The 27,164-nt window shown below is 47.9% G+C and overlaps 1 protein-coding gene across 2 annotated transcripts in view; it reads right to left on the reverse strand.

Moving 5' to 3' along the window:
- Positions 1-15,081: 15,081 nt before the first annotated feature.
- Positions 15,082-27,164, reverse strand: part of LOC308462192 (myosin-7) — a 39,029-nt gene continuing 26,946 nt past the window's right edge. The window contains exons 29-40 of one of the 2 annotated variants that reach the window (XM_080979589.1): positions 26,309-26,427; positions 25,993-26,189; positions 24,897-25,080; positions 24,448-24,613; positions 24,220-24,344; positions 23,656-23,964; positions 22,685-22,888; positions 21,205-21,330; positions 19,472-19,747; positions 17,471-17,566; positions 15,373-15,507; positions 15,082-15,246 (exon numbers count right to left, since the gene is read on the reverse strand). In XM_080979589.1, coding sequence (XP_080835715.1) covers positions 15,226-15,246; positions 15,373-15,507; positions 17,471-17,566; positions 19,472-19,747; positions 21,205-21,330; positions 22,685-22,888; positions 23,656-23,964; positions 24,220-24,344; positions 24,448-24,613; positions 24,897-25,080; positions 25,993-26,189; positions 26,309-26,427 — 1,958 coding nt within the window. In that variant the 3' untranslated portion in view covers positions 15,082-15,225. Of the gene's footprint in view, positions 15,247-15,358; positions 15,508-17,470; positions 17,567-19,471; positions 19,748-21,204; positions 21,331-22,684; positions 22,889-23,655; positions 23,965-24,219; positions 24,345-24,447; positions 24,614-24,896; positions 25,081-25,992; positions 26,190-26,308; positions 26,428-27,164 lie in introns of both variants that reach the window. The other variant, XM_080979590.1, reaches the window with a different exon arrangement.

Consider the following 27,164-nt stretch of genomic DNA (forward strand, 5'->3'; position numbering starts at 1 on the left):
TTTCATTTCATTTCATATTTTATTTTTATGCTGCTCATCTGACTGGGTCGCCCCAGCCACTCTGGGCAGCTTCGAACAAACCAAACATCTAACATTAAACATCTAACACAGTAAAACATCTAACATTTTCCAACAGGAAAGCCCAAAATAACTTTTGTAAAAAAAAACCACACACAAAAAACCCCCCAGAAGCTTTTCTTTTGGAAATTATAGGGACAGAACTACCTAAATTCTATAGAAATTTATTCATGTACTGTATGCTACTACAGTAGCAAGAATGCTACTTGCCCCAAAATGGAAATAACAGAAGTCCCAGCAAAGGAAGAATGGATACAAAAAACTTATGGAATATGTGGAAATGGTGAAACTTACCGGAAGAATAAGAAATCAAGATAACAAACGTTTTATAAAAGAATGGAAATGGTTTATTGAATATTTACAAGAAAAAATTGTAAACAGATAAAAACATTGGCAGGGTTATTGTAATAACCTGCAGATTCATAAAAGTATATATTGAAAGCAGATAATTAAATGAGCAAATTTAATGAATTTGGATATGCAGGGAAATATTTTTTAAAAATTAAAATTAAGGATCTGCGGGAAGAGGGGGAAGGAAGTCCAACTGCGAAATGTTAAATCAATTGTGAAACTAATGAAATGTATAAAACTTGGGAAAGTATGAATAAAAACATAAAAAGGAAAGGAAAGTCCCAAATGTCATAACCTTCTCTCCCTCGCAGGGATGTCGCTCTAGCAAAGTCATAGCTGTCTGCCGACGTCTGTCTCTTTTAGTTGGGATATTTGGGGGTTTTGGGGGGGTTTGAAACTGAGAGAGCCACACGTCAGTTGGGGGTTGGATGTGGGGGAGAAAGGGGTCAGAGGCTGGGATCCTTGCTGTCGGTATCTGGGAGTGCTACATTCCCTGTCTCTGGCAAATATCTCTCTTCACACCCAGCTGCTGTTGACAGCTTCCCAGCCTTGGCTCGCTTTCTGGAATCCTGGTCTTTTTATATCGAGACAAAAAGAAGAAGGGGATAGCTTATGGGGTGGGTGGCTGCAGTGGGGGGGGGGGGGGAGAAGAGTTAATTATCTTGAGGCCTTTGTCTCTCCTCCTGCGCTAGCGAAAAAGCATCCGCAGGAGAGAGGCTGGAGGAATTGAATTTGGCCCGGTTCCCTGAACATAATGTCCACTTAGTTGGTATAAAGTGGTGATACCCAAACAAGAGTGCAACTGTTATCCAGGAAGAGGTGTGAGATTCCGGGGATTTGGAGGGGGGGGCACACACGCACAAAGAGGGTGTTGTGCAGAGATGCAACTGCGCAACCCAAGCCTAATGTCATCTGCAACAGAATTTGGGTTGAGTTGACTTCACTGCTGCCAAAACTGTGCCCCGTCCCCTGCTATGGGGAATTAGCTCTCACCAAGCCGTCTCCAAAAAGCAGAGGCATCACCTTGCCAACAAAGGTCTGTGTAGTAAAAGCTATGGTTTTCCCAGTAGTGATGTATGGAAGTGAGAGCTGGACCATAAAGAAGGCTGATCGCCGAAGAATGGATCCTTTTGAATTATGGTGCTGGAGGAGACTCTTGAGAGTCCCATGGACTGCAAGAAGATCAAACCTATCCATTCAGAAGGAAATCAGCCCTGAGTGCTCACTGGAAGGACAGATCCTGAAGCTGAGGCTCCAATACTATGGCCACCTCACGAGAAGAGAAGACTCCCTGGAAAAGACCTTGATGTTGGGAAAGATGGAGGGCCCAAGGAGAAGGGGACGACAGAGGACAAGATGGTTGGATAGTGTTCTCGAAGCTACAAACATGAGTCTGACCAAACAGCGGGAGGCAGTGGAAGACAGAAGTGCCTGGCGTGCTCTGGTCCAGGGGGTCACGAAGAGTCGGACACGACTAAACAACAACAACAAGAGCCGTCTCTGCTGGCCCCTTCTGTCCTGAGCCCCCAAACCCACAACTCGGGTCCCTCTTCTGTTCCTCCAATCTGGCCCTCAGCCCCCCAACCTCATGAACTCCGTTCCTTTGCTTGGCTGAGGCAAGCTCTTATCTCTGAACCAGAAGGCTCAGTTGCCCCATACTTGCCTCTTCCTGCTCTAGCGGTGCCCCACAACCATCCTCAAGCCCTGACAAGTATCCTCACCACCCACAAAAAAATAGCCCCACACAGCATGCATTGAGATACATCAGGGTCTCTCAGTTTGGGCCTGGGCCTTCCGACATCCCACCTTTATTCCAGTTCTGCTGATCTCTTTTACCAGACCCTCCAAGTGCCCCTAATTTCCAGGGACAGCCCCAGATTTAAAGAAGCCGTTCCGGTTTCTCATTTGATCCAAGAATGTCCCGCTTTTCCTTTGGACGTCTCTATTTTCACCGGAGAAATGTTGGAAGGTATGGAGTTAGGCGACCCCTGCAAGCCAAGGAGATAAGTAACTAGACAAGTTTTAGAAGACATCTGAAGGCAGCCCTGTAGAGGGAAGGGTTTTGTTTTTTTAAAATGTCTAATGTTTTATTACGTTTTTATATACGTTGGAAGCCGCCCAGAGTGGCTGGGGCAACTCAGTCATATAGGTGGGGCACTATTATTTATCTAGGAACACAGACGTAATCGGCTGTGTTCCTAGATAAATAAGGCAAAATGGACCCAGACAGATGGAATAGACACCATTACATGGATGGACCTTATGCATGAACTGACTGAAGAATGATCTGATCCACTGGGTCTTCTGCTTTGTTCGTTTGTTGAACTTTATGAGTTACTTCAGTTTGATGCAATGAATAGTATACCTTATTTATCTAGGAACACAGCCGATTACGTCTCGTGTGTTTATTGAATATCCATGGTCAGAGGCAGCAATGGTTCTGAATGGTTCCAGTTGCTGGAAACCGCAGAAAGTGAAAATTATATGCCTTTAGGTGCCAGGCAAAAAACGTTCCTCTTTAACCAGTCCTTTGGCTGATTGACATCCAACCAACGCCCTTTTAAAATGTGTTGGGTAGGTGTGGGATTGTTGGATTGTTCTTGTTCTTGTTTTTATTATGCGTTTTATGCTGTTGCAATTCTATCTTGTGAACCCCTGAGACCTGCGGGTATAGGGTGGTATACAAATTTAATTACAAATTTTAAAATGCTCTTGTGCCCGGGTCCCACTTGCAGGTTTCCTGTGGGCATCTAGTCTAAGGTTACCTGATTTTTTTCAGTGAATCCTGGGACACTTTTCAACTTCCTACTAAATAGATGGATTTTGTCAGGGGACTGATTTGTAAATCCGGGGACTGTCCCCGGGAAACGGGGACATCTGGCAACCTTAATCTAGTCAGTGAGAACGGGATCCTGGTCTCGATGGGTCATGGGTTTCTGATCCAGCTGGGCTCTTCTGGTTTTCCTCTCATCCCTCGCATCAGCTTGCCTGACGCCTTCTAAGCCAGGCCCCAAACCCACAAGAGACGAGGGTCAGCAGGGGGCTGGGTGAGAGAGAGACAACTGTCTTTCAGAGGGAGGAGTGGAGGAGGGGGGGTTGGGTTGCCCTTGTTTTAATTCTCAGATTTAGAGCACCTGCTAGACGCAAAGACTCTGAGAACATCATGGCACGGCATGGAACATCAAATCATTTCGAACCTTTGCAACTATAGGTATTGAATGCGCCAGACTTGCCGCCTAGAGAGCTCCGGCAGATGCCCCTGGGGCCCAGGACACCGCAAGATATAGCAAAGGGCACTTAAGAACACGTTCCTGATGAAGGAGCCACACATAGAGGGGAGGAAGAGAGAATAATATGTCTTAGGAAGGAGGAAACTAAGTGGGCACGAGCTCAGGTTATGAATTTTGTAAATGGGGGGGGTCTCCGCACTTTTCACCTTGCTGCCCTTTCCAGCCAGTAAGCACTCCGTCTGCAGGTAAGCCACTTTCTGTTCATAGACTCACAGACTTGGAAGGGACCCCAAGAGTCGTCTAATCCAGGGGTCCCCAAACTAAAGCCCGTGGGCCGGATAAGGCCCGAGGGACTCGTTTATCTGGCCCGTGGTGACCCCCGCCACCCGCTGCCGCCGCCCGCTCTCACCAGTGCTGCGCTGCGCCGCTGCCCACTTCCAGGTTGGAGGAGCACCGGAAATAGCTTGTGCTCATGTGCAAGCGTTATTTGCGCATACGCAAGCGTTATTTCCGGTGCACATCCGGGTCGGAGGAGGCCCGTGCACATGCGCACAAGCTATTTCCGGTGCTCCTCCGACCTGGAAGTGTGCCGGAAATAGCATGTGCGCACATGTATGGGCACACGTTTCCCTGCCTTCCGGCCCGCCGCGTGATCGGGGCTGGAGACACCGGCCCGAGGCGCAGTAAGTTGGCTGACCCCTGGTCTAATCCAACCCCCTGTAATTCAGGAATCTCAGCTAAAGCGCCCATGGCAGATGGCCACCCGGCCTCTGCTTAGAAACCTCCAAGGAAGGTTAACCTCTGGGGGAAACGTTGGAAAAGTGACTTGAAGTTTACAGCGTGTTGTTCTTTGAAGGAGAACTTGCAAAAGGGTAAAAGAGTATTGGGAAATGATCCATAACGAATTGAAAAAAATGTTTTAAAGTACTTTAAAAAGAACAACCAGAGTTCTGTCTGTTGGGGATAACTCAGACTGAAATCCCCAGCTGTCAAAAAAAGGTTATTTATGTATGCCACTACTGCGGCCCATGTTTTGTTAGCCCAAAATTGGAAAACGAGTGAGGTCCCAACTAAAGAAGAATGGCAACTTAAGTTGACAGAATGTACACAGCTTGCAGACTTAACATTCGGAATGAGAGAACAGGAAGAACATACGTTTAGAGAAGATTGGAAAATGTTTATTGAATATATGGGAAATAACTGTGTACAGCTGAAAACACTGGTAGTATTAAGATATGGTAAATTCAACAGTTTTGATGGATGCAATAATGGAATACTGAAAGGTCTGGTTTTTGTAAAACATGCCAGGATTTATGATATGTAAAATGAACCATGGAAAGAGAAGAAGGGAAGTCACTGATAACTTAAGGAGGTAAAACGAGTATCTTAAGTTGTAATACAGAAAATTTAATCAAAATTATATACAAAAACAAAACAAAACCCTACAAGGAAGCAGAGTCCAACACTTCCCAAGGGTTGAACAGCTCTTGCCACCTGAAAGTTCTTCCTGATGTTGAGTCAGAATCTCCTTTCTTGCCATTTGAAGGTGTTGGTTTGAGTCCTGCCCTCCGGAGCGGGAGAAAACAAGCTTGCTCCATCTTTGTTGCAAAAGTGCAGAGCATGTTTTAAGCTGTTTTTATATGCAATGACGGCAGCAAGAATATTATTGGCACAAAAATGGAAGCAAGAAGAATTACCGACGAAAGAAGAATGGCGGGTGAAATTAATGGACTATGCAGAATGAGATAAATTAACAGGAAGGATTCAAAACCTGCGGGACCAGAGATTCTTAGAAGGCTGGAATAAATATTTGAACTATTTGAAAAGCAATTGTAATTAACAGATTACGCTAGTAGGACTGCAAGAAGTTCTGTAAGGAGGACTACTCGAAATATTGCAAGAAAGACTATGAAGAGAGTTATTAGTTAATGATAATTAAAAGTAATAGAGAAATTAATGTTAAATGATTGTTGGAAATGATATGTTTAAAAAACCCTATAAAAAGCAAAAGTACAGAGCATGGGTTATTATTTACGTGCAAAGTAAGTACTGTATTTTGTAGAGAAATAAATAAACTGACAAAACAAGATGGGAGTCATAGGATTCCATGGGGCTGAACCAGTTCGGAGCTGGTGCAGATTAATAGGCAGAGGACTGACAAGTACATTGCTCCCCACTTTTCTTCCGGCTCACAGCTGTCTCCTGCCCCTCCCTCCCCATGACCTAAGACCCTCCCCTCGCCAGCCAGGGCAGCATCCCCTCCTCTGTCAGATTAATCCCAAGCAAGAAGAGGCAACGGGATATTGAGTTCTGGAGCCCTCAGACCACCAGGTACTTTTGCATACTAGAAATGTATCAAGCTGTACATTTGGGCTGGGCTGGGCTGGGGAGGCGCAGAGATTTCCATTTTCTGTAAATGTATTTTTATTTCCTTGTGTAACATATACAAAACCGTAGATGGAAATCAAAAGATGAGAGGCAAAACTATAAAGCAGGGTAGAATGAGTTGTGCATGGGTCAAATTTGGGAAAAATGCAAGTAAAGAATATCGGCATGATTTGATTGTCAAGCGTAATTCCAATTTTTCTGGGCTTGTGATGAGGTTTGTCTTGAAAATGATGGTGCCTGTGCATGTGCAATAAAGGAATGCCAAATGATATAAAAAGTGTCCTGTTGAAATCTCAAATTATGAGCCGTTTTCTCCATTATTGCTATATTCCAGAGTGGTAAGATTCTGGGTTGTTTTCCGTTGAATTGCAATGACTATTTGAGCTGCCGAGACCATACACAAGACCAGTTCTTTTGACAATATATCTGTATTGAACTTACTCAGTAGCATTCATCTTGGACCACGGCGTAGAGATTTTCTATTGGGGAAAAGAGGCATTTCGGTGCAAAGAGGGAATATTTTGGGCTCCCTTTATTTTCCATTCCCCACAAGATGCTCAGCTTGCTGGGGAGAGAGACACAGAGAGAGAGAAAGAAGAGTGGGTGTATGAAGCTTGCAAGAGAGGCAAGCTTTGGAGCTACACAGAGCAGTTTATCACACGGGCCAGGAAAATAGCTCCATTCCCGGTTGTCTATAGGCACTTTAAGAGAGCAACAACGCCGGTTAAGGAGATGGTGCTGGGAAATTCAGATTCATTATCCTGTTGGTGCTGATCAATGTTTTAATGCACTTTTAAGTGGACATTAAATGTGTGTTGTGATTAGGCTGTTATCTTTCTGCCTGAAGTTAATGATGTCTGCATTTATAACCAAGGTGTCTTCCTGGGGAGCTGCTTGGAGGCAGTTTTGAACAGGGAGTTCCCCGAAAGCTCCCTCCCACCGGGTACAATACGATACGATGATACGATAACCTTTATTGTCATTGTCCCATACAGAACAACGAAATTGAAAAATCTACATCAGACATTCAAAAACCAACAAGCCTGCTATCCCAGCTGTCCCAACCTGGTGAGCACCCTAAAAACTCTGATACCCCATTTTTAAATACAATATACTCCCATACAGACTCCTTAAAGGTAAAAGTAAAGGGACCCCTGACCATTAGGTCCAGTCGTGGCCGACTCTGGGGTTGCGACACTCATCTCGCTTTATTGGCCGAGGGAGCCGGCGTACAGCTTCCAGGTCATGTGGCCAGCATGACTAAGCTGCTTCTGTCGAACCAGAGCAGCGCATGGAAATGCCGTTTACCTTCCCACCAGAGTGGTACCTATTTATCTACTTGTACTTTGATGTGCTTTCAAACTGCTAGGTTGGCAGGAGCAGGGACCAAGCAACAGGAGCTCACCCTGTTGCAGGGATTTGAACCACCGATCTTCTGATCAGCAAGTCCTAGGCTCCTTAAAGGTAAAGGGACCCCTGACCATTAGGTCCAGTCATGGCCAACTCTGGGGTTGCGGTGCTCATCTCGCTTTATTGGCCGAGGGAGCCGGCATACAGCTTCCAGGTCACGTGGCCAGCATGACTAAGCCGCTTCTGGTGAACCAGAGCAGCGCACGGAAACGCCGTTTACCTTCCCGCTGGAGTGGTGCCTGTTTATCTACTTGCACTTTGATGTGCTTTCAAACTGCTAGGTTGGCAGGAGCAGGGACCGAGCAATGGGAGCTCACCCTGTCGCGGGGATTCGAACCACCAACCTTCTGATCGGCAAGTCCTAGGCTCCCGCCATCCGCATCCTCCTAGGCTCCTTACAATGTGTTTAAAACCAAGATCGCATTTGGGTAGAAACTGTTTCTCAGGCGGCTAGTCCTAGTCTTTATAACCCTGTACCTTCTTCCAGAAGGCAGAAGCTGAAAGAGATCATTTCCGGGGTGCGCACTATCCTGCGCTATCTCTGCAGCTTTCTTATGGCACCTGGAAGCATAGATTTGATCCAAGGTGGGAAGAGTGCACCCAATTATTCTCTCCGCAGTCTTTACAACCCTGGACAGCATTGTTTTTCCCCTGACCGTGCAGCTCCCAAACCACACACAGAGACCATAAGTCCCGTAACAACAATCATAGAGTTGGAAGGGACCCCACAAGTCATCTAGTCCAATTCCCTGCAACCTGAGAGGGTGGAGAAAGCAGGAGAAGGCCCGTCCTTCGTGGGAAGGGACCTCATTGTTGACTCTCGGCAGGTGGAGGTAAAGATGGCAGCACCGGTGAGGGAAAACTAGGCCACACAGCCGTTCGGCAAGACCAAGGAACCGCCCGCGTCCCCACAGTATCCTGAAGGAGTACGACAAACACTGCTTGGATGGCTGAGGTAAGTCCAGGAAAATGCACCCACTTTGCTTGCCATTTTCTTTCTCGGAGCAAAGATCCCAAAGGCACCCCTTCTCGCTTGCAGAAACAGGGCTGCTCCAGGATGCAAGGAACTGCCTGGACATTTTCCCAGAGAGGAATGTTTCAGTGCAATTTTCGTAGCTGTTTCAGGAAGTCAGATCGACTTGCCCAGGAATGGCTTCGTCCTGGGTGTGTTTTTTTTGGTGTTGTTGTTAAAAACAATATCTATCAATAGCCCCCTTCTAATCCTCCCAAGTCTATTTTAATAGTGCTGACCTATTTTAATCAGTTTAATCAAGGGATCCGGCGTAAGGCAGCCTAATCTATACATCTGCGTGCTTTCATCTCTTCTAATCTCCCTGAATATTGGGCTTAATGCCTCTGATCCCTTTTAGGCACCTACCAGCCTGGTTTAATCTCATTTGCACATATGCATATTTTAATCTGCCTTTTGTTCAGCAGCTGACACCCCCTCTGCTTTCCTTTTGCATCCCCAACAAATTTTTCTATGGGAATTTTCTGCTGGGTGTGAAACAGGATGGCGATTCTCATTTACATTGGGGAAAAACCTCCAGTTCTCTCTCCTGAGACTCCCCAAATCAGGACTTTCCCAGACAGTCAGTGAAGCTAGCTTATTCCATTATTCAGTTTATTCCTTCAATCTGATTGATTGATTGATTGATTGATTGTCATTTGGATCGATTAAAGGGGGGGGATGCCCTGGATTAACCAAGCAGCTGTTTTTTATTTCTATTTTCATGGTTTCAATTCTCAGCACAAACAAAAATATATAGATACAAACATCGCAACCCTTACAGGAACAGTACAGATAGCTATGATACTTGACAAACTTAGCATCTGATTTTTAAAAAAAGAAAAGTGTGAATTGTTTTGAATGCAAATGTTTGAAAGAGCTGTGAATAGCAGTGCCTGTCTTAAAATAATGTGTCTTCTAAGAGGGTGCCTGTTTTTTGTTCATATCAGGGTCCTGCTAGATCAAAGGTTGCATTTTTCTTTTCACTGGGGCAGATCGGATGCCTCCGGGATGCACACAAGCGGGGTCCTCCCCTGCTGTTGCACCCCTGAAACTGAAATTCAGAGGTAAAAAGGGACCCCTGACCATTAGGTCCAGTCGTGACCGACTCTGGGGTTGAGGCGCTCATCTCGCTTTATTGGCCAAGGGAGCCGGTGTACAGCTTCCGGGTCATGTGGCCAGCATGACTAAGCCACTTCTGGCGAACCAGAGCAGCGCACGGAAATGCTGTTTACCTTCCCGCCGGAGCGGTACCTATTTATCTACTTGCACTTTGATGTGCTTTCGAACTGCTAGGTTGGCAAGAGCAGGGACCGAGCAATGGGAGCTCACCCCGTCGCGGGGATTTGAACCACCAACCTTCTGATCGGCAAGTGCTAGGCTCTGTAGTTTAACCCACAGCGCCACCCTCGTCCTACAGACAATTCAGAGGCACACTGCGTCTAAACATGGAAGTTATTCTAGCTAGCTATCGTGGATAACAGCCATCAGCACACCTGTAGTCCATGAATTTGCCTAATCCCCTTCAAAAGATGCCCATGCTAGCACCCACCACCAGTTTCATGTGGCAGGCAGTTCTGCAAGTTAATTTGGGGGGGGGGAGGGTTGTGTGTGAAGCAACCGCTTTGTCGGTCCTGAATCTACTGCTACCAAACTTTACAGCAAGTTCAACTATCGTGAGAGAAGGGGGGGACTTCTGTGTTCATTTTGCTGTGAATACGTGCAGATTTCACTGACTAATTAAGCTGATTACAACTGGTACAATCAACCCACTAAGGGCGGGGAACCTTTGGCCTTTCAGTTATTCCCGAACTACAACTCCCATCAACCCTGGCCATTGGCCATGCTTTTGGGGGCTGATGGGAGTTGTAGTTCGCCAGGTGTGTGAAAGGTCAACATCCATTATGACTGTGGCGAGAGAGAACTGTAGTTCACCCCTCAGAGAGTTCCAGTTCCCAGCATCCTCAGAATAGAAGTGCACATAAATGTCCCTCTCCACCCAGACTGCGTTGGAAGGTGGTGGTGTTCTTCACTGAGTTTTTTAAGCAGAAGGCGCACCTTGCAGAGGATTTCCTGTGTTGGCCAACAAGGCTAGGCTAAATGGCCTTTGAGACCCTTCCACCTCTGTGATTTGGCGAAAGGCTATATCTGCTGTCACAAGGCTGGCACCAATCTATTATTTATCTGTGCTTTGGATACAGCATGGGACTTATAGGCTTTCTGCACAAAGGGCTGTGGCTTGGGGGCAAAGCACTGCAGGAATCACAGGCGCAGGTTTATAGCTGGGGTGGGGCACTTGTGGGTCTCTGGGTGTCGCTTGGCTGCAAAACTCATTCACCCACTGCTCCCGCCTGAAGCTCTGAGAACCGAGGCTCAGAGAGGAACGCCGGGCTGCTTGAAAGCGCTTTTGCAAAGGGCTCTCGCAAAGCCCCACAGCTGCTGTTTTCGGAGGGTCAATCAGGAATGCCAAACTGCTTGGAAGCGCTTTCACCAAAGGGCTTCCTGGCAGCCTTGTCAGGCTCCTGCCTGAGCCTCCCTAGCTCAAAGAGGAATGCTGGGCTGAGCAGGATTTAACCCCCGTTAATCAGCTGACAAGTAGGGATTAAATCTGTGATCCTTGGGATGCTGAGGACCAATGCACCAGGTATCCCCATAAGACCAGGACGGGGAGTTTTGCAGAGTTTAGTTTCGCTTTTAACTGTCCCCAGAGGGGCTCATCTGGCGTCTTCATTACATCTCTTTAGGCGCCAGGCGTAAACATTTCTCTCTAACCAGGCCTTTGGCTGATTAACATGCTATGGCCTTTTAATTGTGCTTGCAGATTGTTTCTGTTTTATTATGTACTTTGCATTCTCATTTTCTATTATTGTGATACGAACCACTCTGTGACCCTAGATGAGCAGTACACAATTTTTAAGATAATAATGTCTGCTGCCTCTTCTGAGCCAGCCTGTTTCCTGCTAGATTCCACCCTGTCCTCAGCTGACATCGGCTGGTGGGTGGATGTAATTTGGGGAGAAATGCCTTGTGGGCCAAACGGGGTGTCCTGGAAGGCCAAGACTGGCCTTCGGAACCCTGCTCTAGATCAGAGGTTGGCAACCTAAGGCCCATGGGCCAGAAGCAGCCCATGAGCTGCCCCCAAACTGAGCCGCCTTCTTGGCGAGTCCCCCCACGCTGCGCTAAACCGGCACGCAGGGACTCTTCCGTGGCTCCGGAAATCGCTTCTGTGCATGTTATGTACTGAGTTGAATAGGATCCAAATGCAGCAGTCTGATTGGTCCTAGAACAATAGGATCCAAAATGCAGCAGTCTGATTTGTCCTAGAACAATGCAGCAGTATGATTGGTCGGCAGGAGCCACCCAATCCAGCTCCAGGTGGAAGTGAATCCGCAACCTGATAGGCCTACAGGAGAATCCAGGAATTAGCCAATCAGGTGCAGCCCATTGTGTAAATAATGTATATAAAGCAGATATTTTGGGAGAATTTCATTCCTCACTACTATGAGCTGAATAAAGAGCATGAAATCCACACTCAACTCTGAGTATATTTCAGCGCAGAAGCGATTTCCGGCGCCACAGACATGCGCAGATGTGATTTCTGGCGTCGCGCTGCACTAGTCCGGCCCACGGAAGTTCTCCGCAGGAGTGATCCGGTCCATGCCCAGTAAGCCTTGCCGACGCCTGCTCTAGACATTCAAATAGTGCACCTGAAATTATCAGTTATCTGATTTCTTACCCACCTTTTGCTTTAAGGTCCCAGAGTTACAGTCCAGAGCTTAAAACAATTGCAAAGAAAATCTAAATCTTAGATATCCAAGTCCAGGGAGGGTAAAGAATGTGTGCTTTCAGCATTTGAGGGAGACTATATAATGATGCAAAACACACCACTTGGAGGAGGGAATTCCACAATTTAGGGGCTGCCACAATTCTACCGTTAGATCTTTTTTAATTTCTGCATTATTCTTTTTTACTTGCTTGTACAGTGGTACTTCGGGTTAAGTACTTAATTCATTCTGGAGGTCCGTTCTTAACCTGAAACTGTTCTTAACCTGAAGCACCACTTTAGCTAATGGGGCCTCCTGCTGCTGCCGTGCCGCCGGAGCACGATTTCTGTTCTCATCCTGAAGCAAAGTTCTTAACCCAAGGTACTATTTCTGGGTTAGTGGAGTCTGTGACCTGAAGCGTATGTAACCTGAGGTACCACTGTAAATCAATTCAGGACTTTTTAGTGACACACAACACACAAATTTAATTGAAAGCTGAGCCTCAGAGTCAGGGTTATAACCAATATTAGTGCCCCACTGAGTAAATCCACTAAAAAAAATGAACATGACTAAGGTCCGTGGATTCCAATGGGTCTAACTTTGAGTAGAATTCAGGCCACATTCGTGCTATACATTTAAAGCGCTATGATACTTTAAACTGTCATGGCTCTCTCCCCCCCCCCCAATAATTCTGGGAACTGTAGTTTGTTAAGGGTGCTGAGAGCAGCTTGGAGACCCCTCATTCCCCTCACAGAGCTACAGTTCCCAGAGTCCCTTAGGAAGAGGGACCACTTTGCTAATTGCAGCTCTAGGAGGGGAAGAGGCCCCCCAACAAACTACAGCGCCTTTAACAAACTACAGCTCCCGGAATTCTGTATGGTGTGATTGTGACCCTGTTGTTGTTGTTTAGTCGTTTAGTCGTGTCCAACTCTTCGTGACCCATGGACCAGAGCACGCCAGGCACTCCTGTCTTCCACTGCCTCCCGCAGTTTGGTCAAAATCATGCTGGTAGCTTTGAGAACACTGTCCCACCATCTCGTCCTCCGTCGTCCCCTTCTCCTTGTGCCCTCCATCTTTCCCAACATCAGGGTCTTTTCCGGGAGTCTTCTCTTCTCATGAGGTGGCCAAAGTCTTGGAGCCTCAGCTTCAGGATCTGTCCTTCCAGTGAGCACTCAGGGCTGATTTCCTTAAGAATGGAGAGGTTTTATCTTCTTGCAGTCCATGGGACTCTCAAGAGTCTCCTCCAGCACCAGAATTCAAAAGCATCGTTTTAGCAAATCTCTCTTCCTTACAAGGAAAGAGATTAGGCCCAATTAGCCAGTAACAGGTGAAAGCCACAAGGTGGCAGCCGTTGTTCAGGAAGGGGCTTGAGATACTGCCAGAAAAGTGGGCAAAACGCCAACTCTGGGTACTTTGGACAAAAGGGAACTTTGCCTTTTACTGTGAATTTGGTGCTTCTGCATCAGTGGAGAGGCAGGCTCCCCCAGGGAGAAGGGGTTGGTCGAGGGTGCTGTCCTGAGAGGACCAGGGATGCAACAGAGAGGGCGTCTCCAGGCTGCATTTTGCATGGAGAGATTCAGACACATTTCCGGAAACTCGGGTTTGCACAATTAAGATGGATTTAAGGGCTCTGTCCCCCTAGTGCCACAAATCCTCTTAAAAAGAGAGAGGGCTTCTTGCAGTGATGGGAACATACGTTGGAAAGTGTGGGGGGAACAAATGATGGATGGGAATACATATAAATACCCCGCAAACAGATCAGAAGCAACACTCAGTAAAAACCGGGAATAGCCTGACAGCTGTGTAAGCTTTGTGCAAGAAAAAAACAGGAGGAATGGGGTATAAACAGGTTGTCTGGATGAGCCCAGAGATTTTCTCTTTTCCTCAGAGCACAGATCTTCACCCCCTTGTACTCTGGGGAAACCCAGCCAGATGAGCGGGGTACAATTATTATTATTATTATTATTATTATTATTATTATTATTAGGCAGCAATGCACCTTTCATGCCACTAAATGCTTAGTAAAATCATGATTATTCCTTATAATTCTGATGTTTAGGCTATGAGTGCCATTGTTTCTGAAGCCCAAACAATACCACACACACAAAAAAACCCAGGCAGTACCATCATGTTTAGGGAGAACCGCAAATTTGCAGAAGGACAACAGAAAATCTTTAGGGGGGAGGACTACTAAAGAGGAAGTAATCCCTAAAAAGAAAAACTCAGGGAGGACTGGGCAGACTTTGTGGCCACTAATAACCAAATATCTGCTGGGAAATGAAGCAAAAAGAAAACCAGGGGAAGAGTGAATGGAATGGTGTTTCCGGGGCAGGGCGGTGGAGCTCAGCTGGTTGGAGGACAGAGCTGGAGCACTTCATGCTGCAACATTTTATTGCAGCTCGCAGTTTGGTTTTATTTAAGGGATCTTGCAGCACCAGACCAAAAGGCTCCTCTAGCTCTAGCACAGTGATTTAGCAAAACGCCTTCTCTCTTGGCTTGCCTCCAGCAACTGGCATTCATTCGCATGTACAGTGGTACCTCGGGTTAAGTACTTAATTCGTTCCGGAGGTCCGTTCTTAACCTGAAACTGTTCTTAACCTGAAGCACCACTTTAGCTAATGGGGCCTCCCGCTGCTGTCGTGCTGCCGCCGGAGCACGATTTCTGTTCTCATCCTGAAGCAAAGTTCTTAACCTGAAGCACTATTTCTGGGTTAGCGGAGTCTGTAACCCGAAGCATATGTAACCTGAAGCGTATGTAACCCGAGGTACCTCTGTACCCTGCAAGCCTTTATATCATATACCACTCTGGCAAATAGCCCCTGACACGTACGGAGACACACGGAACGCAATAGCTGTTTGATAGCCTTTATTCTACATTTTGGGGGCTGTGCTGATATACAGAGCGGGGGGGAAGCGTCCTCCACTGCCTTTCAGGTGTGGAGCTGGGGGTACACGTGTGATTCGAGGATGGGGGGCGTCTGATCTTCAAAAGGAGTTACTCCTCGTTCAGACCTTTCTGCAAGGGGACAGGGAGAGAGGAAGGAGGAGTCAGCAGAGAAATGCAGATATCAGGTGGGAGGGGGGGAAGAAACTGAAATTATAGGAGTTGGAGAGGAGCGATAAGGCACCAGAGGTTTCTCACCTTTGCCCCAATATCACGGCTCTTGGCCCTCAACTTGTTGACTTGGGACTCGGCGATGTCCGCCCGCTCCTCGGCCTCATCCAGCTCGTGCTGAACCTTCCGGAACTTGGCCAGGTTGCTGTTGGCCTGCTCCTCCTGCATTAGTGGGGCAGAGAAAGAGATGGGGTGAAATCACAATGGGGTGGTGTATTAAAGCTAGTTCGTCCTACCAGGGGGCATCGAACGAAGCTGAATGTTGGGAGATGCGAGACAAAACAAAAGAACCTTCTTTGCACGGTGCAGACTGCGGAACTCCCTGCCACAAGGGGTTAGCAGCAGCCAACAACTTGGATGGCTTTAGTGTTACGATATTGAAGCAATGCAGCCGCGAGCTGCTAGCCTGAAAACAGCACATAATGGGAATGTTGGGACTGTTCCGTGGGAAACAGAGGGACAGTCAATTCACAGTGCAGAGGGCACCGGAATTAGCTCAGAGTGTAATATGAGCTGGACAGGAAGTGTTTGTTCTCTCTCGACTGCTGAAGCTTGAAGAGAGCAGTCATGTTTTTTGTAACGCTGCAAAGACAGAAATAAAGGCATGTAAATACGTCTCTGTCTATCTCTTTCCCCTGCCCGGGGGAGCAGGAAAGAGGGGTGTGTTCTTCTCACGCTGAGAAGGATCGCCTATCGCGACCTAGCCTGTATCCTGCTGGGGAATGCAGACAGGGAGGTCAACAGGAGATCAAGCCGGGTGCCTGGAGAGTGGCCAGTTTCTCCTGATAAAGGCATGATTTCCAACATTTAGAAGAGAACTGGAAAATTCACGGCGGGTAAGGCTATCTGCGTCTACCGGAGACGAAAGTCTTAGGTACTACCTCCGCTGTCACAGACAGTATTGCCAGCTGCTGGAATCGCAGGTAGGGAGAAACCCTGTCCCTGCAGGTTGCTGGATGAGGAGAAAGAGGGAGGGAAAGGGATGGAAGGGGAGGCCCCGCCCCATTTTTCTCCAGCTCTGCCCACTGTTGTCATAGCCCCGCCCACTGCCAATCTGCAGCCCCTGATGCATTATCCTCAAGGGAATTCAGCCCTCAACGGGGAAATAAAAATGTTGCCTACCCTGGCCCTACAATAAAGACCCTTGGATGAGCCTCGCTCCTCCTATCTGTCAGAACTTTGAGACAGACATCAAAGGAGGAGCAGGGCCTTATCGGCATGGGCGCCCCTAGAATGGGATTTCCTCCTCTGGAAAGATTGTTAAAAACCACCTCTGTCCTGACCAACTAACAGAAACAAAACAAAAACCTCTTTCCTTTTTTTCCTTTTCTCCCCCCATCAGGCATTAAAGCAGGTGACGGTTGATTTTAACAGTCTGGCTGTTTTTAATCTTGTCATTTTACATCCTGCTGACATGTGGTTTTATTTGATTTTACGCCGCTTACAAGTTCTGATTCTAATGGAATTGGATATTGGATTTTCATTTGCTTCTGTTGTCATTTTTTTCCGTTCGGCTGCCCTGTCGGCGGGGACGGGGTGGGGAGAGGCGTAAACAAGAAATAAGATAATACTTCTGAGTGCGTGTAGCGCGAGGGGGGAATCTGGGGAAGATGGAAGTGCTCTTGGCGGTCGCCTACAGTGACCGCAAAATGCTCACCCGCAGGCCCATTTATTGAGGAACGTAAATGGGGATAATGACGGGGAATGGAGAAGCGAGGAGTGGATGCAGAGCTTAGTGGTTAGAGCACCTGCCTTGTGCTCAGGGTTCAATCCTCAGCATCTCTGGGTGGGCTGGCAGAGACGCTTGTCTGAAACCCTTGAGAGCTGCTGCCAGAAATTGCAGGCATTACTGATCTCAATACCAGTATAAGACAGTTTTCTGTGTTCCTAGGTGGGCCATGTAGGAGGCAGGTCATGACGAGTTCTCCCAGGTGTCAAGGAGGCAGAGGGAGCCTAGGAGAGTGTTCCTCAGCCTTGAGTCCCCCAGATGTTGCTTTGACTACATCTTCCATCATCACTGACCGTCGGCTAAACTGGCTAGGGCTGATGGGAGTTGTAGTCCATCACCGTCTGGGGACGACGACCCAGGGCTGAAGGACGCTAGCCCCGAAGGTTGCATGCTTACCGCTTCTTCAGCCTGCCTCTTGTAAGCCTTGACTTTCAACTGGAGTTTATCCACCAGATCTTGGAGACGGACGAGGTTTTTCCGGTCCTCCTCCGTCTACAACACAAAATGAAAGAAAGGAGAGACAGGCAGGTTATTTAGCATCCACACAGCTGAAGAAGGAAACTGACACTGCCAACAGATTTGCCACCTCCCATGTAGTATTTGCAGGACTGCAAATGGTCCACGGAGGCTGGATTAGAAGGAACAAACTTTACCCAGCAGCCGTAGACGGCTACCAAACTATTAAAAAACTGAAACAAGGTTTTCTTAGGTTTTCAAAAACTGAAACAGGCCTTCTTAGTTTCCTTTCCCTGCTGGGCTCACCCAGAACTGATTCTTCCCCCATACATCCATTCCTAAATGACTTTCGTTCCTGCTCGCATTGCATCCTAGAGCTGGCCTTACCATTAGGCAGCAATCAGCACTTGCCTCAGGTGGCAGATACGATAATCTTTATTGTCATTGCCCCATACAGAACAACAAAATCGAAAAAATCTACATCAGACATTCAAAAACTAACAAGCCTGCTATCCCAGCTATCCCAGCCTGGTTAGCCCCCTAAAAACTCTGATACCCCATAATTAAATACAATATACAGTGGTACCTCGGGTTACATACACTTCAGGTTACATACGCTTCAGGTTACAGACTCCGCTAACCCAGAAATAGTATCTCGGGTTAAGAACTTTGCTTCAGGATGAGAACAGAAATCGTGCTCCGGCGGTGCGGCAGCAGCAGTGGGAGGCCCCATTAGCTAAAGTGGTGCTTCAGGTTAAGAACAGACCACTGGAACGAATTAAGTACTTAACCCGAGGTACCACTGTACTCCCATAGAGACTACCTTACACTGCGTTTAAAACCAAAATCACATTTGAATAGAAGATGCTGGCAGCGGTGGCAGTAAGTCAGCAGCCATACCCCCGGAGAACCCAAAGCTAGCTCACTCCGTGCCCCCTAAGCAAGTTTGCTGCTCCCAAATGTGGAATGCGAGGCTGCCATCTTCCCCTTTGTCACTGGGCAGTCCTGCCTTCTCCTGTCACAGCTGTGAGTCTTAATTCCTTCTGGACCGTGCTAGACTTAAAAGATGGTGGACATGTTTTGAAGCTCCACTGACAGCCATCGCATCAGAACTCTGAATTCCTAATAGAGATATCAGTATTTTGATCTCCACACTGTGTGTGGTTGTATCTGGTGAGGGGGCACTATTGAGTTCACTGTTCCAGAGACATTTTTCCTCTTTAGAATTTACTCAAAAAACCATGCTTGGTTCCAGAAGCCATTCCTAAACAGATCCACCTGTCTCCTGCAACATCTGGCTGACCTAATAAGTTACATGTATTAATTCATGTCAGGTGTACATTTTCAGTGCAACACACCTGCATTTTCATTTTCAGGAGAAGATATTACAGTGGTACCTCAGGTTACATACGCTTCAGGTTACAGATTCTGCTAACCCAGAAATACTACCTCGGGTTAAGAACTTTCCTTCAGGATGAGAACAGAAATCGTGCTCCGGCGGCACGGCAGCAGCAGGAGGTCCCATTAGCTAAAGTGGTGCTTGAGGTTAAGAACAGTTTCAGGTTAAGAACGGACCTCCGGAACGAATTAAGTAATTAACCCAAGGTACCACTGTACCTCTGAATTCTCAACTAGTTTCAACTCTCCCTGTTATTCAAATATCACAGAGCAACACAGCTCTTCATTAGATTTTGTAAGCCACCAGTTCGATTAGGTGATCTTAAGCTTGGCGAGATCGCCATCCTGATTCTAGATCTTTCCAGATCCCTGAGCCAAGCCACTAGCATTCGGGGTGGGGGAGAGGCTGAGCTGGGCTCGAGATGGCACTGACAATGTGTTCTGGAGGCTGCTTGCTGGGAATGCGGTTAGATTGAACCATGTTCGATCTTGGCTTGGCTAGATGCTGTTCTACATAGAAAGGAGGTCTGTGAGCCCCCGCACCTGGTAGGTGAGCTCCTTGATGCGCCTCTCGCACTTGCGCATGCCCTTGACATTCTCAGCATTGCGCTTCTGCTCCATCTCCAGCTCGTTCTCCAGCTCCCGCACTCGGGCCTCCAGCTTCTGCAGCTGCTTCTTGCCGCCCTTCAGGGCCAGCTGTTCCGCCTCGTCCAGCCGCAGCTGCAGGTCCTTGATGGTCTGCTCCATGTTCTTCTTCATCCTCTCCAGGTGAGCGCTGGTGTCCTGCTCCTTCTTCAGCTCCTCCGCCATCATGGCCGCCTGGAGGAAGCAGAGAGAACGCAGAGAATTACCTCAGTCTGGCAAACCCAACACAGGCCTTAAAAATCCTGAGGGGAGGAGGTGATGGGGACAGGAGCCCATACTCCTCTTTATATCCCTGAACCACTTACAGTGGTACCTCAGTTTTCGAACGTCTCCGTTGATGAACATTTCGGTTTACGAACGCCGTAAACCCAGAAGTAAATACTTCAGTTTTCAAACACGCCTCAGAAGCGTAGCTGTCAACGTTTTTTAAAGGGAAATTCCCTTATTCCAAACAGGATTCCTTGCAAGAAAAGGGAAAAGTTGACAGCCATGCTTGGAAGTCGAACATGCTATGCGGCTTCCACTGAATGCAAGATACTGAGGCCTAGCTGTCGGCTATTGAGTTTTCGGTTTTCGAACATTTCAGAACTCGAACGGTCTTCCAGAACAGATTGCGTTCGAAAACGGACGTAACACTGTATTCTGTCAATGTGACTAACAGGCCTCTCCTCATTTTCCACCACAGAGAGGATGGCTCCTTCCTCCTCTCAATAAATCAAAGGAAAAAGTGAATTCTGGGATATGCTCTCATTATCCCCATTAAATATGGTTCTACTAGTGGGAGAAGAACACAGTGTTCTGGGTGGGGGGGGCAACATTTTTTTCTGTCAGGGCTGCATTCCTTAAGGAATCCGCATGCTGGCAGTGGGCAGAACTGCTGGTGGGTGAAGCCAGCAACGAAAATAGGTTTGTTTGTTTTTAATTAATCCAGAAAAAGAAAAGAAAAAAACCAGCTCTGCTTCAATTTTCACCATGGCTACCTCAGATTAGAATTCCTGGTCCTGCGAAAATTCAACTCAGAACGAAGCGCCACTGAGTTAAATGTTGCTACTCTCAGGTAAGTAGCTATACAACAGAACTACAGCAAATGAACAAAATTCCTTTCTGACTTTAGTGTGCTTCAGCGGACGTGCACACAGATGACTGAAATCTATGCGTTTGTTCTCAGAATGATGGGCCAAAATAAACCTTTGCCATATAAAACGGGGAATAGTTTTTTTTAAAAGATCCCATCAAGTTATTTTAATCAAATAAAGCACTGCGCTTTCCAGCTGTTTTGAAACTACACAGAAAGGGGAGGAAGCACACTAGGAAGAACCTAGGAAAAGCAAGGACGTTAACAGGAAGGAAGGGAAGATGGATCAACTTTTGGGAGGTGTTGGGGGCCGCACATAATGAGGTCAGGGCCGCGGGTCACCTGCCCGTGTTGTACTGTGCAGTTGAGGCAGCTCCTCCTAAATAACCTTAGTAGCAAATGCTTCACATCTGTCTAAACCCTGCCGGTCAGTGTAGACAACACTGAGCTCAATGGACCAATGGTTTGAGGCAGGTTTCCATGTTCATAAGGAACCCTTCCAGGTTGGAGCCACTGCTTCCATGGAGAAGAAGAGCGCATCTCTCATTCCACTCACGTCCGTGATGGCCTTCTTGGCCTTCTCCTCAGCGTTCCTGCACTCCTGAATTGCCTCCTCCACCTCCGTCTGCAGCTGGGACAGGTCGGACTCCATCTTCTTTTTCTGGTTGATGAGGCTGGTATTCTGTGAAACAAATACACCATGGGGTTTTTTTGATCTAGGGCTGCTGGCCTCCGGAGAAATAGGAGGACCTGCCGAAATATGACCTCAGAAAACGGCTTCATAGCCTGAGGCAAAGGTAGCCACTCTTTCTAGACCTCGTAGCCCCCACCCCCCAATTTCTGAACCATCCTAAGAAATCCCACAGCACGCTGGTCCCATGGTTTCTGGAATCTTCTATGGACGGAAAGTCCATTCCCCCACACCAGAGGCAGGAGTGGCCGACCAGCGTTGTGGGGAAAGAGAGCCTTCCTAGGTGTTGCTTCCTTTCTGAGGTCCTGCGCATGCCCCTTCCCCACAACTCAGATGTTCCTCTGGCGGCCTGTGGCACTGCTACCATCTCCCCCAGCTAAGAAATCACCTCCTGACTCCGTTCCGTGCTTGGCACCCCAAGCTTCTGCTACTGGTCAATCCATAAATCCATTGCCCCACACCACTCCTGAGGCAGTGGTACAAACATTAGGATTATACGGTGAATGCTGGTCTCTGCTCAGAATGTTCTAGAAAGCCCAGGAGCAGCTCACTGGGCAGGGAAGAGCTGTGGCAATAGCAGTGGCATCACTGCCAGGGTGTCGGTGAGGTCAGGGTTGCGTGGCCACGCCGGGGAGGGCCCCAGTTTGGATGCCCTGATGCCTCGATTAATGAGAAGTTACTGTATTTTCCCGTCCCCATGTATAAGACGCCCCCTATTTTGGGGGACTCCAATTTAAGAAAAAAGGGGGGCTCTATCCGTGTATAAGATGCCCCCAAATTTTGTACATTATTTTTGAAGGAGGAAACCTAGTCTTATACACGGAAAAATACGGTATTTGTTTCATTTTTTAAAAGTTATGCACCGTTTGATTTTTAAAAAAATAAAAATAAAGCACCTCAGAGCAGTTTGCAAAAACAATAAAACAATAAAATTATCAGTCATAAAGAGTTAAAAACAGCTATTTTTTTAAAAAAAAATCCTACTATTAATTAAAAACAGCTATAAGCTAAAAACAAACAAACCCCAAATTAACATGCTCCATAACTGAGTAGGCTTGTGTAAACAAAAATGATTCTAAGAAGGCGCCGGAAAGAGCACAGGGAAGCCGGCACCCTGGTGTCAATCGGCAGGGAGTTCCGAAGCATAAGGTGCTGCCACACTAAAGTACCGGTTTCTTACAAATGCAGGATGAGTATTAAGTCACTCCTGCGAATGCCACTATACAGAGGAATAGTGAAAATGTACATAATAGGAGGGGATGTCTGAGGGCAGAAATTTTCTGTTTCCTGGCTGATCCCAATCCGGGAGGTTCAGTAACAGCCTTGCTTCTGAGGCTGCTCTTACTTGTGTGTGGAGGAGCTGGACTCTCTCGCTGGTTTCTATCAGCTCCTGCTCTGCCAGCTTTCGGGCCCGCTCCGTCTGCTCCACCACGGCACGCAGCTCCTCCAGCTCCGCCTGCAGCAGGTTGTTCCTCCGCTCCACAATGGCGATGTTCTCTTTCAGGTCCTCGTTGGCTCGGACGGCGTCGTCCAACTGTATCTGGGTGTCCTGGGAGGGAAAAGGAGGGAGTCGAGATAAGTGCTGGAGATGCAAGGAGACTGAGGCTGCGGTCCATCATGTGTGGTGGACCTGTAAAAGGGTAAGAGAGCATTGGGAAATAATTCACAATGAATTGAAAAAAATGTTTTAAAGTACTTTTTTAAAAAAGAGTCCTTTTTGTTGGGGATAATTCAGATGGAAATTCCCAGGTGTCAAAAATGGTTATGCCACTACTGCGGCCCGTGTTTTGTAAGCCCAAAAATGGAAAATGAGCAAGGTTCTAACTAAGGAAGAATGGCAACTTAAAATGATGGCATATGCGCAGCTTGCAGACTTAACATATAGAATAAGAGAACAAGAACAACATACATTTATAAAAGACTGTAAAACGTTTCTTGAATATACGGGGGGGAATTGTGTGTATTTGAAACCGTGGGCAGCATTAAGATAAATTCAATGGTGTAAATAAGTTTTGATGGATGTAATAATGGAATACTGAATAGTTGATATAAAATATGCAAGGATTTATGTTATGCGAAATGAGCCGTGGAAAGAGAAGAAGGGAAGTCACTGATATTTTAAGGTTGTTTAAATGAATATTATAAAATGTAAAACAGAAAATTTAATAAAAATTATAGAAAAAGAAGAAGGGAGGCAAGATGAAGGCAGGGGTTGTGGGGAGGGAGAGATGAGGTACAAACTGAAGGGGGCTTCACCCCACTGCCGTGTTGCCAGAGGGGAGGGGGGGACAAGAAGACTGAACTTTCTGGTGTTACCTTGAGGTATCCCTGCAAGGTTTTGACTTGCTTCTGCGCCTCGGCCGCGATGCGGTTGGCGTGGCTGAGCTGGATCTCCATCTCGTTGAGGTCGCCCTCCATCTTCTTCTTGACCCTCAGCGCCTCGTTGCGGCTGCGGGTCTCGGCGTCGAGGGAGGCCTGGAGCGAGTCCACCATCCTCAAGTGGTTGCGCTTGGCCTGCTCCATCTCCTCGTCCTTTTCGGCCAGCTTGCGCTCGATGTCGGCCTTGATCTGGTTGAACTCCAGCTGGGCCCGCAGGATCTTGCCTTCCTCGTGCTCCAGAGAGGCCTGGATCGTGGAGGGAGATATTGGGTAGAGAGAAAGAAACAATGTCATGCCATGTCCTCCCGCATTCCTCAGATGAAAATAGGGGCGAGGAGAGAAAGGCCTGACAGAGAGGACATTTGTACATCTGTAGGCGAAAGATCGTGAGGGGAGGATGAAACGAATCAGAGGGAACGGAAAGAGGAAGATGGAAAGGCCAACTGAAAAACAAGATGGCCGCAGTGTCGCTTTTGGATCACAGCCAAAGGCCCTCCTCACCTCAGCCTCCTCCAGAGCCGCCTGCAACTCCATCTTCTCCGCGTCAAGTTGTTTCCGCACTTTCTCGAGCTCGTGGATGGTCTTGCCGCTGGATCCAAGCTGCTCTGTGAGGTCGGAAATCTCCTCTGCCGGGAACAGCAAAAAGGTAGGGAGTCAGGTGGCATCCGACAGGAGCTGGTTTCGTTCGGGGCATGGGACGATTGGCCCCTGAGGGAGAAAAAGGCTCACCTTGCAAGTTCTTGTTCTCCCTCTTGAAGGTCTCTAGGTGCTCCAGCGACTCCTCGTAGGCGTTCTTCAGCTTGAAGAGCTCGGTGCTGAGAGAACGGGCCTCCTTCTGCGACGACTCCAGCTCCGTCTGGGACTCCTCATACTTCTGCTTCCACTCTGACAGGAGCTGCGGTGGGTGATGGAGAAGCGGAGAGAGTAAGGTTTGAGAATAGCTATTTCTTGAGGCACTCCTAGGCCCGCTGCTCCCAACAATGAGCAAACGGACGCCCTTGAAGCCAAGCCGTTGTGGCGTACTGGTTAAAGTGAGTTAAGAGCATGTGGCGCAGATGTGAGCTGAGCTTCACAAGCGTCCAGTACGGCCCAGTATCCCCACCAAGCAGAACTGGGGTACCCACAGCTGTCCCCAACCCATCCCTTCCGGATCATTCCCTCCACTTTTCCCGCCGTACTTTGTCGAAGTTCCTCTGCTTCTTGTCCAGGGCAGCTGCGGCCGCGTTTGAGCGCTCCACGTCCACCATGAGGTCTTCGATCTCGTTCTGCAGGCGGTGCTTGGTCTTCTCCAGGGAGGAGCACTTGGCGTTCACGGCCTCCACCGCCTCCTCGGCGTCTTGCAGGCGCTGCGCCAGCTTCTTCCTGACACACAAACGGGGCAGGGTGACAGGCGCCATAAGCCAATAGAAGGAGCCCAAATCCATGACAAGGAAGGGCTTAATGAAAGGAGATAATCAGAAGGGGCTCACCCCTCCTGCTTTGCTTAAAATAACAACTCCTCTGGGGGAATTAAATTCAGGCTGGAGTCAAAAGTGTTGGAGTCCATGCCCAATTCAAGGAGCTCGTAGTGGCGTTTAAAACCCTAGGCCACTTAGGCCTCAAGGAAGATGGCCTCCGTCCCTAAAGACTCTCTCAGGTGTTGAGATTGGCAGACCCCTTGGTACTTGGTCTACCCTCTAAAATGCAGGGCAAGAACTTTCTCTGTGGCAGCCCTTAAGCCATTGAATTCCCTCCTCACAGAGCCCAGCATCTTCAATGTACGGCTTTCGCTGTACACACCTCTTTACTTTCGCCTATTTTGTTTTACGAGACCCATTTCTTTTGCTGAATCGATTGTCCTGTTTTCGGCTGGGACGGTTTTACCGTTCTACGTGTTTTTGTTGTTTCAATTGCATTTTCCCCCTTTACAGTCATACCTCTTGTTACGTTTGCTTCAGGTTAAATATTTTCAGGTTGCGTCCTGCGGCAACCTAGAAGTACCGGAAAGGGTTACTTCCAGGTTTTGCCACTCGCACATGCGCAGACGCTCAAAATGACGTCACACACATGCGCAGAAGTGGCGAATCGCGACTCGCGCAGACGCACATTGCATTCTGCTCATGTTGCGAACAGAGCTCTGGAACGGATCCCGTTCGCAACCAGAGGTACCACTGTATTGGCTATTGCATTGTTTCAACTTGAACATACAAGGGTGGGAAAGGGTGGGTGGTGCAACAGGCCTGTGGTTGTGAGGTGAGGCGAGTTGTGGGTCTCATTGCCCTCCGCCCCACTTACTTGGCTTCCTCCAGCTCCTCCGTCCTCTGGATGGCATCAGTCTCGTACTTGGTCCTCCACTGTGCCACCTCGGAATTGGCCTTCGACAGCGAGCGCTGAAGCTCCGCTTTGGCCTCCGTTTCTTCCTCATACTGCTCCCTCATAAGGTCGCAGTCATGGCGGGCCGACTGCAGCGCATGCGCCAGAGCATTCTTGGCCTGAGGGGAAGGGAACAGCCACGTGGCCTCAGTGACCGTCAGTCCTGACAGGACCAGTATCTACCCTTCGCGTTGAGTCCTGTGGACTTCCTTCCCAAACCTCTTTGCGTCCCCCTTACCTTAGCTTCTTCTTCCAGTTGCCTCTTCAGATCTTCCAGTTGCTGGGTGTACGTCAGCTTCCCTCGCGTCAACTGGTTGATCAAAGCGTCCTTCTCATCCATCTGGCGGGATAATTCACCTAGGGAGAAGAGTTGGGGCGGAGGAATCCATTATCTCCGGGAGTTTTGTCATCGGAATCGGCAGCCATGTTGAACAGGGACCCCACAGGCTGACAGTGTCTGTCTCTACACGCTTCTCTTCAGAAAATGCTCTGCAGAGGGTGCCATCGAAGATGAACACCAAATTAGGTGGACTAGGTTTTTTTTAAAAAAAAAAATAGAAGTTAGTGGCTAGCTGGTTCCCCCTCCCCCCTGCAGGGTTAAGAGTTAAGGCATGAAGGATAGCTCGGGTCATTTATGTATTCAAGGTTTCTTTTGGAGTGGGGAGGAGCATCAGAATGTTGATTTTTAGCTTGGAAAGTACAGTGGTACCTCTGGTTAAGAACCTAATTTGTTCCGGAAATCCGTTCTTAACCTGAAACTGTTCTTAACCTGAGGTACCACTTTAGCTAATGGGGCCTCCCGCTGCCGGTGCACTGCTGCTGCTGCGCGATTTCTGTTCTTATCCTGAAGCAAAGTTCTTAACCCGAGGTACTATTTATGGTTTAGCGGAGTCTGTAACCTGAAGCATCTGTAACCTGAAGCGTCTGTAACCCGAGGTACCACTGTAAATGAAAATGGTACAGTGGTACCTCGTTTCTCGAATGTCTCCGTTGACGAATGTTTCGGAACTGAACGCCGAAAACCCGGAAGTAAATGCTTCCGTTTTTGGACGCGCCTCGGAAGTCGAACGGCTTCCGCTGAGTGTTTTTCAATT

The sequence above is a fragment of the Podarcis pityusensis genome, assembly GCF_964106645.2.
Source record: "Podarcis pityusensis genome assembly, chromosome: 13".
Lineage (NCBI taxonomy): Eukaryota > Metazoa > Chordata > Lepidosauria > Squamata > Lacertidae > Podarcis > Podarcis pityusensis.